We start from the raw sequence: 17,215 nt of genomic DNA on the forward strand, positions 1-17,215 counted from the left end.
TTTGAAGTGAAAGTTGTCATCTCTGCTCCGTCAGTACTCCCACTTCACCTCTGCCAGCTCCTCGCTCGCTGAGGTGGGAAGGGGAGGAGCGGGGATCAGGGAGGAGATAAGGTTGCCATGGTGATTGTCTGTCCCTTTTTCCCAGGGGGCCTGTCATATTAGAAACTGCCTTTCTTAGCAATGACTTTAACTGGCCATTCCCTGTCAGTCCCAGCACTGTGCGTCTGTTGTACGCTGAGTATGCATTAATGCCGGCTGACATTTAGCTCTCAGGCCCTGCGAACAGATGGGAGATGACAGTTGTGATGGACAGCACGGTAATACTGCACACCACCTTGAGAGAGCATCTCACATGAGCTATCACTGCTTCAGATGTTAAGGGAAACATTTTGGGGAAATAAAGATTGATGGGGCAGTTTTAGAGAGAGATGTCGAAGTGCTTGATAACAGCTGTGTTGAGCTTGGTTCATAATCTGAACTGAGCCAACGTCTGGCTCTGAAGTTTTTTTGTTTTCTACAATTCTTAGCAGGTGTCTGACAGATGCCTGCTCCCTCGTCTTAGTTTGACAGAACATGAGGAGAGCTCTAAACAAAAACTGCTGTGATATTCTTCACTGTCTGTCATCATGAAAGCTAATGGCTTCATCTGCTACCGACAAGCATTTGCTTGCAGATTTCTAAATATATAGAAAGAATAACATCAGTTCATGTGGCACGTGCAACAGCATAGCACTGCTACGTACTTGGTGGCAGAAAGGTTTCTCTCTTTTTTTTCCAAATATTGTTCTCTCTCTTTGGGTTATTTTGAGAAGAGATCCCAAACTGTAAAGGCTTTGAGATCATAGTTTTCTTCGAAGGTTTGACATCTTTCCACATCGGGGTTATGTCAGGAGGGATTGGATTTGAATATAAGAAAAAGTTGTCACATTATAGTCTTAGGTTTGCACGTACTTTCTTTCCTCTTTGGAAGGATACATTTGTCCCACTTGGACTGCAACTGACACTTTGAAAAATTAAAACAGACAGAACCACAAATTGGGAATGCCATTTTTTTCACTTGTTGTTCATGTAAAAGCTGTTATCTAATAGTTATAGAATAACCTCCTTCCAACCAGATTAAAACAAACACCAAGGATTATTTTTAGTACTATTTGTCCCACGTCACAACCATGAAAGTATTACATTGGCCACAAGCTCACACAAACTGAGCCACAAATAATCAGGAACAAGATATCCAATAAACCTTTGCTGCCTTTATAATTTTCAGTGAACGAAGTTGTTATATCAAATAAAATAATCACGGCAGCACTGCTTCCCATCAGCCAGATAGAATGAAAATCTGTTATTGACTGGGCCTTCAAGAAAACTCAGTTAAAATCAGTTTTAAAAAATAAAGAAAAAGAGAGAAACTGTTCCAAAGAGCAACCTGTATCAAAGACTGGTGGCCTCCACATACTTTGCATTCATACATTCTTTGATGCTTTATTATTCTTTATCAGGATGAAATGTTAATAGCAAACTAGACCCAACCTATAACTTTATTCAGCATGACCTTGATGGTAATAATCTAACCATTTATCATAAAAGTTTTACAGCAAGATCTGAATTATATCTTTAATTTGATTACATGAACCTGTACAGCAACATGGCTCAGTTACATTTTATTAAATAGTATTCTGAGAGATTTAAAAAGCAAAAATGATTTTCAGTTTAAACACCAAGAGCGTACAGTTTCACCAAAGCCAAGAAGCACGCTGTGTAAAAAATTGAATCATCCTTATGCAGATCAGTGTGTGTAAATTAAAGGAAGCATAGGGAACTGGTTAAAATTCGAGTCACACCATCAACTTCCCATTTGAACCGTGGATTTAAACTGGATTTACTCATCCTTAAAGTCTGACCTCAGACCAAGTGTCCTGTGGGAGGAAAAAAACAATTCAGACTGAGGAGTATAGACGGCGCAACATTTCCCCAGTGCAGGATCCAGACAGCTGTTAAGTTATGTATCAGATTATATTGTTGAATGATGAGTTGTTTGGGAATCATATTATTCTCCGTATATAGCCCCTTAGAGACCAGCATAAATATCAAAACAGGGAACAACTGAAAAACCATTTGGAGGTCTCACTCTTAAAGTGTTTCTGTTGGACATATATGACATCTTTAAGCATCAGCGCATTAAACTGGTTATAAAAAAGTCGATGAAACATAATCATGACATGACTTGGATCCACTGGGACTCAGTGATGACGTACGCTGAAGCTGAATAACCGGAGCGCACAGATGATGAGCGGAAGCGCTAGTGCGCAACTCCCCATAATAATCTGGCTGAGCAGCGTCGCTGTCTTTTCAGCACCACTCACTGACAATCCAACCAAGCGGAGAGGCAAGACAGGCAAGTTCTCTGCAACCTTTCTGTGGATTTTTTTTTCTCAAGATAACAAATCATTACAACTTTTTTTTTAGTGAAGGAAAAAAAACAAATTCAAATTGCAATCTGCCGAATGTCCGCCTGTTGAAAGTAAGAATTTAGATTTATTGGTGTATTCTTTTAAACAGGACCGACCATGTGGTTGGTGGATGTATGATTTATGATTTTTCACTGCGGATTCTGATTAGATTTTTTTCTCATGGTTTTTATAAGCAACACAGCAGACTTTGTTTGGCCTTTTTGTTACACTTTGGAAGTCCAGAAATGTCCGCAAACACTTGAATTAATGAGTTTTTGTTGAAAGAAGTTTATTTGATCATTTTACCGGAGATTTCAAACATTGAGGTTGCCATTTAGGATTGGTTTGTTTCGCTTTAATACGTGGAATTTATATATCTAGTCGGGATGCTGACTTTAGTAGTTGGACTGTTATACCTGGTCAGTGGACGCACGGTGCGGACCCAGGACGCTACAGGTAGCCGCTTCGTTTGTAACGCCATTCCCCCGGGCGCAGAGCCGGGCTGCGGGTATGGTCCGACGGGGAACCGTGTCCAAAGCAGCAGCTCCGTGGAGGACGAGCTGCGGAACACGATCATCCAGCTCCGGGAGACCATTCTACAGCAGAAGGAGACTATCGTGAGCCAACAGGGAACCATCAAGGAGCTCAACTCCAAGCTGGCGCGCTGCGAGGCGGCAGCCGACGAGTCGTCGCAGGGCAAGTCCCGGGGTCAGGGCTCTAGACGGAAGGAGTACAGCAAGAACACAATGGGGGACCTGCCCCGGGACCCCGGAGAGACTATAGACCAGCTGGGCAAGACCATGCAGAGTCTCAAAGGTCGGCTGGAGAACTTGGAGGTAAGGTGGCACAAACATGCAGCTCCTGCGTAACGGAAAATCACTTTTTTACCCACCTCACGTGTTATAACTGCATAATCAACTGAAGTATATTTTTATCAAAGCTCCACGCGCCATAGTGGTGTCTTTCAGCCCTTTTCACCAGTAATTGCCCTACCATAAAGCATTGCAAACACGTCTGAGGATACTCTGAGCTCACACGGGGAACCGTGAGATCGAAGGGTCACGTAATAGGTATGTGACATCAAAACCTTTTCAATCATTGAAGAATGACTCTGATGGTGAAACAAACATCAATAAGAAATGAGCAACAACAACAAAAAAAATCTTGTCAACGGTGTAATCATGCATGTGGTGCAGGGATTTGCAATGCAACCCTGAATAATTTATGAGTTACTGTGTGTGTGTGTGTGTGTGTGTGTGTGTGTGTGTGTGTGTGTGTGTGTGTGTGGTGTGTGTGTGTGTGTGTGTGTGTGTGTGTGGTGTGTGTGTGTATGTGTTCCACATATTATTTTATTTGCAGTCATGTGACTAATTATTCAAAGCAGCTGATGAAATTAATTCCAGCAAATTTCACCTGCATCAGAGCATTGAAAATTTAAATGGAATCCAATGCTTATGATGTAGTCGTTCATATCCCTGTTGACATGAGAGCATTGAATCACAACTAGCTCTGTGTAGAGCACCAGGAGACTTCACCTCTGCTGTGTGCATTAATTCCACAAGGCTCAGAGATCACAGTCAACTGATATTGAGGTCACCTATAGTGAAGGGCTTTGCATACAATGGAAGATGGAAACAAACCCTGGCTTTGTCTCTTAGGTCAGAACAACAGTGTAGTGCATTTTCACCATCTGACATCCCTGATACCATAAAGAATCACAGTGCCGTTTATTTAAATTCAAGGTTATTTCTATATACAGTAGGCTATGCTGCATTGCCGATCCATCCATCTCTTTATTCCCTCCTCCCCCCCCCCCCTCCCTCTTCCTCTCTCCTTGATTGGAAGCTTTAATACCCTGATCAAATCAAGGATATACTGCAGCTGCGAGGATACATATTATATTGCATTTTAATCACATATCTATTGATCTGCATTTGCTTAACGTAATGACCATTGCAAGACTGCTGTTGCTGCTAACATATGGCTCCCTGGAGTGGGACCTCTCTCACTAATCAAAGCCATGTGCATATATTAACAATATTGCATTCAGGACCTTGCAAATGCTTGCTTCAGTGCCAGACTACCACTGAATCTCTCATTTGAGCTATTCAGATGGTTCCATTGTGTCAGAAAGGATTAATCAAACTCTGTGAATGTGCCACTGTGTCTGGATCCCAAAGTGAACCAGACAGCGGGGCAACATCAACACGGCTTTAGAGATGAACATCTGAGGGCATTTTGCAGCACAGTGAATGCAGCACAACTCGGGCCTGTACAGTTGTTGTCCTCTTTTCGAAAACCATCTGTGATCACGCCTGGTGTGAAGTCTGGGTGACGTCACACATGGCGCCTACCTTTAATACCCGGCCCAGCCATGGGTGTTTGGCAGGTCACCAATCAAAGTCTGCCACAGGAACACACTGTCTTCATTTTGATATGCTGTATAAAAAACAATGTCGCTAACAGGATAACAGACCTAAAAGGTAGATAAGCTCAGTCATCTACTGCAAGTTTAGGTCTTTATGGAGATTTAATGCCCATTTAAGTGTAGCCTACACAATTAACTGGATTAGTAACTGTGTCACTGTTCGTATGTGTCACTCCCCTTTGCTCCTGAATCTATCTATGATCCGTCCACCTGTCTCTCTGTTGTTCCCTGCAATATTTCCCACTCCGCCTCCCAGCAGCAGAGTTTGCATCTCCCCAGCACGAATGTGTCAGCTGGTAGTGTCTCGGCCTTGACTCCCCTGCCACCAGAGCTCCGGGAGCTGCTGCGGCAGCGTCTGGGGGCACTGGAGACCCAGCTCCTCCGGAAGGTGGCTGAGCTGGAGGAGGAGAAGAGCCAGCTTTACAATGAAACAGCGGCCCACCGCCAACGCACTGAGAGTGTTCTCAATTCCCTCCTGGAGAGGATCACCGAACTTGAGAAAAGTAAGTGATACAATGGGTGCTGTCAAATATTGGCCACGATTAACGCCTGACTTTGTGTGTTTTTGTTTTGTTTTTTTGTTGTCAGCCAGATTTAGCAATAATTAGTCAATCCCTGTGAAAATTTCTGACGATGCAAGAAAAATCTCACAACATAGTTTTTCTCAGAGCCATTCTCATCGCAGCTCCTGGTTTGGAAAATATGGCTTGGAAAACAACACTAAATGCTTAATTACTTTAAGCAATATTGGAGAAATGTCCATACTCTGGGGTATCACTTTGATGGTAGACATCAAAATAAGATCTCTGCCCAAAGGAAAATTATTTTAGAAGATATTTTATCCCTCACTGGAGGCTCAGGTGAGTCAGTATGTGCTTGTTTGAGGATACATGGTTAAGTTAATTCTTCATATGTAAAGACAGCAGGGGTTCTGTGAGAAAAGTTGTTAGGAAAGGCGTGGGGGGTGGGGGGGAGGGGGTGATACCGGTGATATACGGGCATACACCAATTACATTACTTCCCCACTGCCCCCACCGCTTGCTTTTTGTTAATATATAAATGAAACCCATTTAGTTAATTTTCGCTTATCAGTGACCATGTTCATCAAATAAAAAAACTCTGTAAACACTGTAAAATACTAAGCATGTTATCAATAATTAGTTGAATGACAGACACAACAATTATAAACTGAATGTGTCTGCTCTGTGACCGTCCACAGCAGCAGCCCAGAGTAGCAGAGTGAGACGTCTGTCCTCTCTCCTGCTCTCTGCTGTAAACACATGTAGATGTTAGCGAGCAGCTGCTCTCATGTCTCCCTGGGCCTCAGGGGTGGAGCTAGACTCACAGAGTGGACGGAGCATTCTCAAGGGGCCCTTCTAATAAAGTAATTTTAAAATTCACAATTGTAAAATAGCTGACATATCCTATCCTATCCATAAACACAAATTGTCACTTATCAAGCCAAGCAAGCCTATGTCTAGGAAAACATACAGTAAAGCCACTTTGTCAGACAAGCTTGTCCTAAAGAACAAAAACAAAAAACAGGTTGTCAGTTGTGTTCAAATGTTTCAGCACTGAGGACAGCATGCAGCACTCTGCTGTTTAGTGTACTCCATTTGTGTATTCCACCATCCTCCAAAGAACAAAATAATCCAAACAGGTTAACAAAGTGTTTACATATCACATTCTCTTTTTAAAATTTCATCCTCCTCTCCTTCATGGTGTCAAACCTTCCAACCACTTTCTCTTTGTCAGTGTTTATGTCCCACTCAACTCACAGCAAAGTGAGTTTGGATAGTCTGGACTCATCTGGCGAGTTTCATTCACCACAAACACAAGAAGACACAAATATCTCATATTTTGGCTAAAGTTTTCAGCAAAGTTAGTCATAAACTTTGAATCGCTACTTCTGCAGTCTTCACTTCCCACGGAGTCAACAAGCAGAAATACAGACAGCGCCACTCTGCCATTGCAACCCACATTGTAGTTGGAGGGAGAATTACATCCATAGCAATAAGGACTACCATAGAGAATGAATAGAAATAGTTAAGACAGTTAAGCTCTAGTATTTCTGCTGTGCTGCCCAGTTAGGTTGTGCGCTACGTCCCTCTGCCTACATGGTCGCTCCATTTATGCTTGGTCTCTGTGCTTATTTTTGGCAGAAATAAGCAAGAAATGGGAACTTGGCTCGGGTCTTGAGGAGTTGTAGCATTTATCCACTGACAAATAGCCTAAACTGTACACACAGCACTGTTCACAGCTATACTGCTAACTTCATATGCTTTGCTCTGGTTGCTGCAGCTTCACTATCATGTACACTCTCTCTCTCTCTCTCTCTCTCTCTCTCTCTCTCTCTTTCCCTCTCTCTCTTTCTCTCTCAACTCTAACTCGCTACATGTTGAGCTATTCCTTAAATGAGCTACACTACAGTTTAAAAAGCATCTTAAAATACATTGTAAAATAAATTCCCCAATGCTTAGGCCCAGCAGGGGGTCAACTCAGGCCCGATGGGCTGCCGGGCTTGCAGTACACTGATGGAAACCCTGAGACAGTAATATTCTTTTCAACACAGATAAAACTATGGTTCAGTCCTATTACAATATGCAGCATGTTTCCCTGGTGCAAATCCCACTGCAAAGTAGTATGTGTGTGTGGTTTTCACAACTCATTTTCACCAGTTTTATCCTCATTTTCTCTTTGAAATTTCAATAAGCATCTCTCTCACTCACTGCTTGTCTTGATCAGGCGTGATCTAGCATTTATATTGACTCAATTCCTTGTTAATTTCTTTAGTGTTTTAAATGTTTAAACTGATCCATTTGGCTCTAACTGACCCAATATTTAACCTTTAGAGAGGATATATCATGCTTTTTGTGATTTTCTGTTATTTTTATACTGTTATGATGTCTGTTAAACATGGTCAAAGCTTCAAAACCTGAGGTGAACATATTTAAAAATGCTCCCTAAAAGTCAAATGCCCAGGCTTCAGCCTGCTCTCAACACTTCATTTGCAATGTTACTTCTATATACCTCTGTTAGCAGCTACCACAGTAACATGCTGCTTAGACAGTGATGCTTCAGTATTAATAATCTAATAAGTGGCTATTCCATATTAAGAGGGAAAAGGTACCAAATTGTTTTTTTTTTCAGCTTCATTAAATGACAACTCACTACATAAGCACAACCTGAACAAATGCTGTCAAATGCTGACAGAATCTGCAAGTCTATATTTGTTTATTAAGTTACTTTTTACTGTTTTGCCTGGCTTTGTGCCATTACCTGCAAGCTCTTTGATTCCATTCATGGCTTGTCGAGTCCCAGTATTTCCGCTGATTCAAAGTTTGGTCGCATCTGTTTTTGTTTTTAGCTAGCCAGCTGTAGCAACAGCCAAGTCACCAAAGCCCAACCCGTGGTATGACTGGCCAGGTTGGTTACAGCTGATGTTTTGTCTGGTGTTAAATCAGAGCCAAGAGCCATTGAATATTAAGTTCTGCTGCAGAGTGGTGCCCGCCACAGCAACGGGTTGCACAACTTCCGGACATAGTCATGTTGGTCACTCTTGCTGACGAGGCTGACCATTTTGATCTCTTTCCCAACGGTGCACCCTCTAATCTCGCCGTGTACAACAGCAATTGCAGAAACCCTGAGTTCCTCTTACTTGGGGATTCAATAATCAGATTTGTGGAATTGCAGAAGGGAATTACCTACTGTTCTTCTGGTGTAAAGACTTTGGATATTGTTGAAAACATCCCTCCTGTCCTAGACCATCATCCCACTGTCAACACTGTTATTATACATACTGTATAGGCACAAATGGCATTACGTTCTGACAATCTATAAAGCTTCAGCAGACCTTTGAGCTACTCAGAGAAAAAAAATTTAAAGCCTGGGTAAACAGTGTATCTTCTCTGGTCCAATTCCCACTCTGAAGAAAGGCTGTGAGTGGTTGCAGTTGTCTTTATAGTGTTGATCACTGGCTGCAAAATTTTTGTGTTGCCAGTGGTTACATCTTCATCAGTCATTTTGATTCCTTTTGGGCAAGTAGAGATCTCTTCAGAAATGATAACTTTCACCCCAATAGGAGGGGCACGAGCCTACTGGAAACTATCTCACACATTAGTAGAATATCAACAGGTGAAGTCAGTCATTCAGTCATTCTTTCTGCAACTTTGTAATATCTCATGCAAAGAGATACAGTAGAACCCCAGGATATAAATATAGACCTGGAAATATGCATGATCCATCCCCTTTAAGTGAACTAAAGCACTGATGTAAAAGCCTGATGATAATAATAACAATGAGTACTGTATTTTTGTGTCCTGGGACTCCATATGGCACATTGTTTTTTACTCTTGCAGAGTGGTTTACAGAATGACTTATAAATCCCACAGCTAAACAGTTCTCCTATTTTCCAACTGATGTTGTATCAGAAGCAGCTGGCCATCCATGACCAACACCAGAGCTTTAACTTTGCATCTTCCCAGTGATCCTCACCCTTGTCTTCCTCCTCCTTGTCTTACACTTGATCCTCCTGTCAAATTTTTGCAATCACTGTGGTCACCATTCTCAGAGACCTCTACTAAAATTAACATCAGAAGAGGACAAAAAAAGACTTAATTGATGTCATAACACAGCAAAGTTAACTTTAAACATATAACCATGTTGTCATTTTCTATCAACAGGTAACAATGCCTTCAAGTCACCTGAGGATTTCAAGGTGTCCCTCCCTCTGCGCACTAATTACCTGTATGGACGCATCAAGAAGAGCCTCCCAGAAATGTACGCCTTCACTGTGTGCATGTGGCTCAAGTCCAGTGCCAGCCCTGGCATAGGAACCCCATTCTCTTACGGCGTGCCAGGACAGGCCAACGAGATAGTCCTCATTGAATGGGGGAACAACCCCATTGAGCTTCTAGTGAATGATAAGGTAGGTCTATACAACCTGGTATCATGCCAAAGTGTGTAATACATTCTCCAGTCCACCATGTCAGCATCACATTGTGCCTTGCCTAGGCATGAAAAGTACATGCATGTACATTAGGAGCATTTTCTAATATGGCGTCTCCATCGGCAGTAATCAGCGGGACAACATAATTTGTCTGTACTTTCCAAAACCGTTAACAAATCACTGTTAAAAATAATTATGTTTAATGGTGTGACAACAATGTGGTTAAGGTCTAGTTAGGTTTAAGCACAAAAACCACTTGGTTAGGGTTTCATGGTTTGGGTTAAAATAATAATTTGAAACGTGGTGTGGGTTAAAGTTACTTCCTTAAAGTTACGCAGCCTTCATCGTCACGGCAACAGTACATGCCACAACAGTCATAGTTATGGTTTTTAAAAAACTGACACTCGCGGTTGGAAGCGGGAAGCGAACAGTGGTCTCCTGCAGCTATATCTACCTAGCCATCCACCCAAACTGCCACCTCCAAATCACCTTATATAGATGTTATCTGAACTGTATCAATTCTCCGGGTCACAATTACTATAGCCGCAAGATGGAGTTGTTGGCATTGAGTAAACTTGCGTAAACTTGTCACGTCTAGACGAGGCAAAACATGACACTGACACAGTATCCTCTACTGGATCAGCAGGTGTATTACATACACCCACTTGATCCTGGCCTGACACTGGGCTGGTCCATAATGAGAACAGTGTTCTTTCAGGATTTGTTGAAGGAGAGTAGAGCGAGACTGATACTTTCATTCTGCCCTGATTTTCTAAAGAGGAAAGAGTCAGAAGCTCAGAATCATTTATTATTTGCCAGGCAACACTGCTGGCTGTAGTGACGGCAGTGAAGGTAGATCGACAGTGACTCTAATTAAATGCAATGAACACATGTATACATTCTCTTTGTCTGTTTGTAGTGTGAAACAAGCAAATAGTTACTGTATGTACATATGAATACAAAAACGATACAGCTGAGATGAGATTCATTGACCATCAGCTCTGAATATTTAATTTTGCACCTTATAAACATTTAATATCATTGACCTACATTCCACACACCCCCAAGAATAACAGTAATTCATTAGAGAACTTAAGCTGCCATGTGTGCTCGTTTGAAGGCCTCATCTTCTTTCCTCTCTGTAGACACTGTATTGTAGCTACACAGTCGCATACTGTGAGCCTCTAGTCAACGGGACTTCAATTAACACAACAGAAAACAAAGTGGTAGAAACATACATGAATATTTTATGGCATTTAGTCTTAAAAGGGAAAGAATTGTAATTGTTAAGTTAGTGTAAGCTATAATAACAGAATTTCTGTTTGCTGATAGCACAGTTCCTTCTGCGGCAGTATAATGATGGATTTGGGGGGATTTTTTTGGTAGAATATTACCACACTGGAGAGGATTTTTTTCCCCACTGTCTTGTTTACGTTGGGCGTTATTGGCACAGGCAGGTCTCCTCACAGCTTTCCCTTCACCATGCATTATACATGTGTTCAAGTCAGACAGATGAGAGAAAGATAGTGGGAGAAAGGGATGAGAGTATGAAAGAAAGAAAGAGCGAAAGGGGTAGGAAATAGAAAAAGCTGCAGAGCTTAGGGCGTGATAGAGTGCTGAGAAGAGAGGGGGAAAGATCAGAAGACGCCAGGAAAAAGGAAGTCATAATATGCTGGAAACTGAGAAAGAAAGCAACAGAGCGAAAGCAAGATGGAGGAGGGCAAGACGAGACTAGAGAATATGATTATGGCATGTGCAGCAGCACATCCATGTGTTGAACTTGTTCACAGCGATAACAGGGTCCACTGGGGAACATTGTTTATGCTGTTCATTTGGCTGCATACTGAGAGGGAAGCAGAAAGCTGCCTCAACAAAATTAAAAAGTGCAGTGTCTTCTGTATTTTGTATTTGTGGGTAGCTATACAAAGTGGGAATCTTTATCGTCAAAGTAACATCCTAATCAGGATTCTCTCATAATTTCCTTTCCAAGTTCAATTCCAAGTTCAGTAAAATATTCGTATGGCATCTCCATTTTCCTATCAAATATGACCGCCAGGAGTTTAATCTGTAATGAGTTCAGCCGGTCTTGTACAACATTATCGCTGTGTTTCTTGGCAAGTGTGCATGTGTAATCTGATGCTCCCAGCTTTATAAATCTGCTGTTATCTGGAATAGAATTATACAAATTTTACAGAGACTTCAAGTAATTAAATGCAGATTATTCCACATTCTTCCAATTACCGTTCAAAATTAATATGTTTAACATGCTTTATTTGAGTGGATTTTTACTGGAAGAGCTCATTCTTTACAACTAATCCACATTAACAGACATCATTTGTATCACCCTTGCTTGGAGGCAGAGACTTCATTGACTTGTTCTCTGTTTGAATATTAGTACTTTTATTAATATAAACCTCGTCAGGACTCTACCTCCTACAAGTAACCTTTAATGTCCGGAGGAAACATTAAAGCTTGAATTTAATCCTCAATTTGTTCAGTTAATCAGTCTCATAAGCGCAAGATCTTGTCTGAGCAGTGACCTCTTTTTACTGTGCTCAAAGAAAACAACACAACTTCTTAGGGTAATGAAGACATTTATTAATAGCTAAACGTCTTGAGGATACATGATAAAGCATAAGATTATACATTTTTAAAAAAGAATAATAAGGCCTATAAATGATAATAAAATAAAATAAAGAAAATTGTTTAGAAATAGTGGCTCAAAGTGTGTGAGTCAAGGCTAACGTATTGCAGCAGGGAATGCTATGGGAAAGCTAACTTCTCTAAAGAAATTATCTTTTAATTTTAACATTATTCAACATTAATCTTTGATTACAAAGCCATGTTATGTCTTACCATTGAAAGACAAAAGACGATGACGTCGAAAAACAAAGAAAAGATACGTCTTAATAAAAATTGTCTTGGCTCCTGAGTTTCTGGAGACCAACTCACTGAGCTCAGTCAACTTTCATATTTATAATACTGGTCACAACAGGCGGAGTCTTGGGTGTGTTTTAAAAATTTTCGCACCAAAGTACTGATGAATATCTGTCCATGTGTTGTTGTTATCGGTCTCCTGGTTCAAATGACCCAAAAGGTCATTTATGCTTTTAGTTCAGGTATTGTCACAGTATTTAACTTTTGGTCAGTATCATATTAACAGACACCCTCTTGGCAAAGAGGTCAGTTCAGGGTCCAGGGGTGAGGCATTAACCATGTCTCTGTGGTATTCACTCACCCCCTCAATTTGAGATAAGATAAAGGCTGTTTTATCCACAAATTAAAGAAAAGGCTGCAAGGTCTCCCACATCTCCTTTGACATGACCCTCTAAAAACTGTTTATATTCATCTGCAGAACCTTGTCTGCACCCTCTGTGGACTTGAGGAACAAAATGTCCTTTGAACCAGGCCTCTGGTATTTCACATGTTGGCTCACTGAAACACAGAACAAAGTTGCACCTTTGCTTTTCCTGAAGTCAAAATGTCTACTTGGAAAAGGCCTATTACTTAGTTAAAAAATTAATAATTCCTTCTATGTAATAACTGTAAAATTGTACCTTTTATGTTTTGAGAATGAGACAAGTTGTAGTCATTTAAATGAAAATGAGGGAGTCATGTATTCATAGTAGTGTATGCCCTGTGGATACAGTGTTTTAATATTAAGCTCTTTGTGTACAAAACATTACGGCTGTCATATATTAAGTGCTGCAGAATATTTGACAGGACTTTATTTTTCATTTTAAATCTTTAAACAGTCAGTGAGGCTCAGACTACTCAGACTCACTGAGACTTTATGATGATGCTGCCAGTGTTCACTATAGTCCCAGCGGCTTCAACATGCCACATGATGTCCTTAACCAGTTCAATTACCTCTGTAATTGCAAGTGACTTGAATTTTATTTTCAGTGACTCTTCCCATTTTTCAGGTTTACAGCACTACAGATGGGTGTGAAGTAATTCTATAGGCCCCAAAGAAAAAGGCTAATGAGTTACAGTACATGTTCACAATCTCATGTGTTGCGCTATCCTCAGTGGACTGTGATGTCATTGCATTGGGTTGGTAAAATAACCAGTTATTTTTCTTTGATCTCTGAACAAAGCACAAACACATAAGAGGACACTGTTTTGCTGTTAGCTATCCAACTGCTTTGAAGGATGCTCTATCCCTTGATTTCACCTGGGTAATCTAAATTTTATATGTCACACTGGCTCATCTGGAGAATTCTCTGCAGTGGGCTGTCTCTTTGAAGCTGTAACCCTTCTAATTGCTGTCCTTGTTTCTAACATGCTGCAATTAATCTCAAACCTCTCTTCCCCCCTCATATTCCCCTTCCTCTCCCTGCCCTCATGTCATTCACCCTTTGCCCGAAACTCTGCACCAGGTGGCCCAGCTTCCTCTGTCTGTGAGTGACGGGCGCTGGCACCACATCTGCATCACCTGGACAACCAGAGATGGTTTCTGGGAGGCTTACCAGGATGGCGAGCGCCTAGGCACTGGGGACAACCTAGCCCCCTGGCACCCAATTAAACCTGGAGGGGTGATCATCCTGGGCCAGGAGCAGGTGAGAGCAGTAGAGAAGCTTAGAACAGGTGTGTGTGCCTGTATGAGCGTGCATGTGTGTGTTTTTTCATGTGTTGGTAAGATTCCTGTGTGTATTCTCCCCTGAGCTCAGTGCCGGAGGCACACAGTCGGGAGCAGGGGAGAGGAGGCAGAGAGGCTCTTCTCACGCTATTGTGGCCTTTTCAGTATTACCTCATCATCTATCTCTAAACTGCAACATTATGCCCTTGGGAGCCACGGTAGCGGGTCATTTTAGCGATTATCTTCATGACAGCACCATGTATATATTTTAAAAATGTACAGTGAAGTCTGAATAATCTCCACAGAGAACATATTACATTAGTTCAGAGCCTAAGGAGGGCTGTGTTGCTTTATCTTTCAGTCATACTCACAAGGTGATATTGCTGCAGATTGCACAATAGCAGAGATTTCATAACACTTTTAAAGTGGCAGCACACTTAAAAATATCCAGCGTCGTTTTGCAGCTTGTTGAAAATCAAACAGAATTAATTCATTTTAATTAAAGTCTGTTTACACTTTCCTCAGAAGGAAACTTGTATCATAAACTCTGATCCTCTGCTTCTTTATGAAGGACGTAGTCGGAGGCCGTTTTGACGCCACCCAGGCCTTTGTGGGCGAGCTGAGCCAGTTCAACATGTGGGACCGAGTGCTGCGGCCTGTGGACATCATGGGCCTGGCCAACTGCTCGGCTTACATGCCCGGCAACGTGGTTCCTTGGATTGATGCAAACGTGGAAGTGTTTGGCGGTGCAAGTAAAGCTGCTCTGGAGATCTGTGAAGATCGTGCTTTTGATTCCTAAAGGATCTGATGTAAGGGATCCATTATGGCCACTGGGATCGAGAAGCTAAGTATTCTGACTATTTGTTGCTTCTGTCAAATCCCAAAGGAAAGAGTTTTTACATATTTATATGGTCTGGTCATGTAGTCTCAAAGACTCGTATACTGGACTCAGATTCATGTGTTGATGTGTCCATTCAATTTCAACCCCGAAGATGTCACATGAGACTTAAAATTAATCTGCTCATCTGAAGAAGATATGCTGTTGCATCAGTCTACTGTAATGATATGACCTACTGTCTTTCTGTCTTTTCTCTTCTGCTTTCATTTGACTCCTCTTTGAAAACAGCTTTTTTTGGTTGCATTCCTTATACTGACAATGCTGCACTGTATTCGTAGTGAATGTGAGCTCAAGCAGGCTTTGATGTGCTGTGGAACACTATTCCTGAGTTACATGGTAGAGTGCTACATGCTGTGAGCACCCTCGCTGTTTGAAGAGCAATGAGGCATCGAACCAGAATCTGACTGACATGAAGTGGATGCTCATGAGTTCAAAGTGGACAATTTGATTATTTTACGGCATTCCAACATGGCCGATTGTCTAAATATTATGCATGAGCCCAATTGGGGAATGAGAGTCAGATAAGAAGTGACAGTGCATGCCTTCTGTCAGCACACAGAGAGTGTGTCCAAACAAGCCAACGCAGCGTGCTGACAACATTACGTAAGAGTGTGTGTGTCTGTGTATGTTTATGCGTGTATGGCTTGTCTTGCGTGTTAAAAGACCAGAGATTATGAGGGAGGGAGGACATTTTCATTCTTGTAAATCTATGCTTAATACCTCTCTGCCCCTTGAGCAGCTGCCATATCCCAAACAGCTTTATGGGTATGGCTCTGCTCAGGTTAATAGCGATGTCGGAAAGCTGCCCAGGACTGGCGTATCAACAGAGCTGTGGACACCAGCCGAGTGCCCAGTGAGGGCAGGGACTGGGCTTGACCTTCGAGGACAATCCTTAAATCCTCATCTGGGTAGTAATTACTTCTGTTTATGAATGGGAGCATGGATGAGCAGCCACTGGTTTGCTGGCGTTTCTCAAAGTCTGTCACAATCAATAAAATCTAGTGATATGGAGGGGTGTCAGATGCACTCTATGGACATTATGAATGTTGCAATGTCGCTGAACAAGAAGAAAAGTTTTGATCCATGGATATACTATAATTTAAAAAAAAAAAAAGTAAATCAACAGTGGATTTAAAGATCAATGGCACCGCTTAGTGGATAAAATTGATGCTTTTTGCAGCTTAATTTATGTTAGTCCTTAATGTTGTGGTGGACATTTGTTCAATCCTGTTTGTTTTTGATGAAGCAATGTAAAAGAGGCAACAAGGACTTAACTTTGGTATCACCTCCAAAGTTTCTATTATCCTCTGTAGACACAAATATAAAAGCCATTTAAAAGCTTGTATCCACGTTCAAAAAAAAAAAAAAGTAGATATGATGCAGTAGGTTACTGGACAGCGCAGAATGTTGATAAAATGAGGGTGCACACTCAACATTATTAGGACTTGTTGAATATGTCACCAACATGTTGTGATTGTTCCTCTTTTGGGTGTCTTTGTTATCAATGCTTCGATGTAAAATCAAGAGTTTTCTTTCCTGTAGAAAGTGTATCTTTCCTGCTTTTTCTGCTCATGAATTTTGTTCATTAACAACACATTATGGAGAAAAAAGCAGAATTATTTATAAAATATAATTTGTTTTAAATTGTGAATTGCCTTTTGTGAGAACCATATGTGCTTTTGCTTGTGGACAATTCAAACCTTTTTGTCAGCTTTTTAAAGCACAAACAGCACACTAGCAGTGCAGACGACAACGGACACAAGAAAATGAGAAATGTGTTTGCTATCTTTGTTTTAAAGTCACTTTCATGTGCAGTGCCCATTTATAAGTTTTGCACCTTTCTGCCATGTGGTTGAATGTCCTTTTGCACCCAATAAAAGAGTCAGCAAGTTCCAGAGGTGTGACAATT

At 41.3% G+C, this 17,215-nt stretch overlaps 1 protein-coding gene across 1 annotated transcript; it reads left to right on the forward strand.

Annotated features, from left to right (window-relative positions):
* Positions 1 to 2,341: 2,341 nt before the first annotated feature.
* On the forward strand, positions 2,342 to 17,203 carry LOC137168383 (neuronal pentraxin-2-like). The gene is made up of 5 exons (XM_067570933.1): positions 2,342 to 3,286; positions 5,135 to 5,381; positions 9,561 to 9,805; positions 14,209 to 14,388; positions 14,980 to 17,203. The coding sequence occupies exons 1-5, from the start codon at positions 2,837 to 2,839 to the stop codon at positions 15,205 to 15,207; spliced, it is 1,350 nt and encodes a 449-aa protein (XP_067427034.1). The 5' UTR covers positions 2,342 to 2,836; the 3' UTR covers positions 15,208 to 17,203.
* The last annotated feature ends 12 nt before the right edge of the window (positions 17,204 to 17,215 follow it).

Source organism: Thunnus thynnus, chromosome 17 (assembly GCF_963924715.1).
Source record: "Thunnus thynnus chromosome 17, fThuThy2.1, whole genome shotgun sequence".
NCBI classification, from domain to species: domain Eukaryota; kingdom Metazoa; phylum Chordata; class Actinopteri; order Scombriformes; family Scombridae; genus Thunnus; species Thunnus thynnus.

What these genes read in the sequence shown, in the direction of transcription:
- LOC137168383 (XM_067570933.1), top strand. Translation starts at nt 2,837, where the DNA reads ATGCTGACTTTAGTAGTTGGACTGTTATACCTGGTCAGTGGACGCACG. An exon ending in GTCGGCTGGAGAACTTGGAG is followed by an intron (nt 3,287 to 5,134) that starts GTAAGGTGGCAC and finishes TCCGCCTCCCAG; the next exon opens with CAGCAGAGTTTGCATCTCCC. An exon ending in AGCTTCTAGTGAATGATAAG is followed by an intron (nt 9,806 to 14,208) that starts GTAGGTCTATAC and finishes ACTCTGCACCAG; the next exon opens with GTGGCCCAGCTTCCTCTGTC.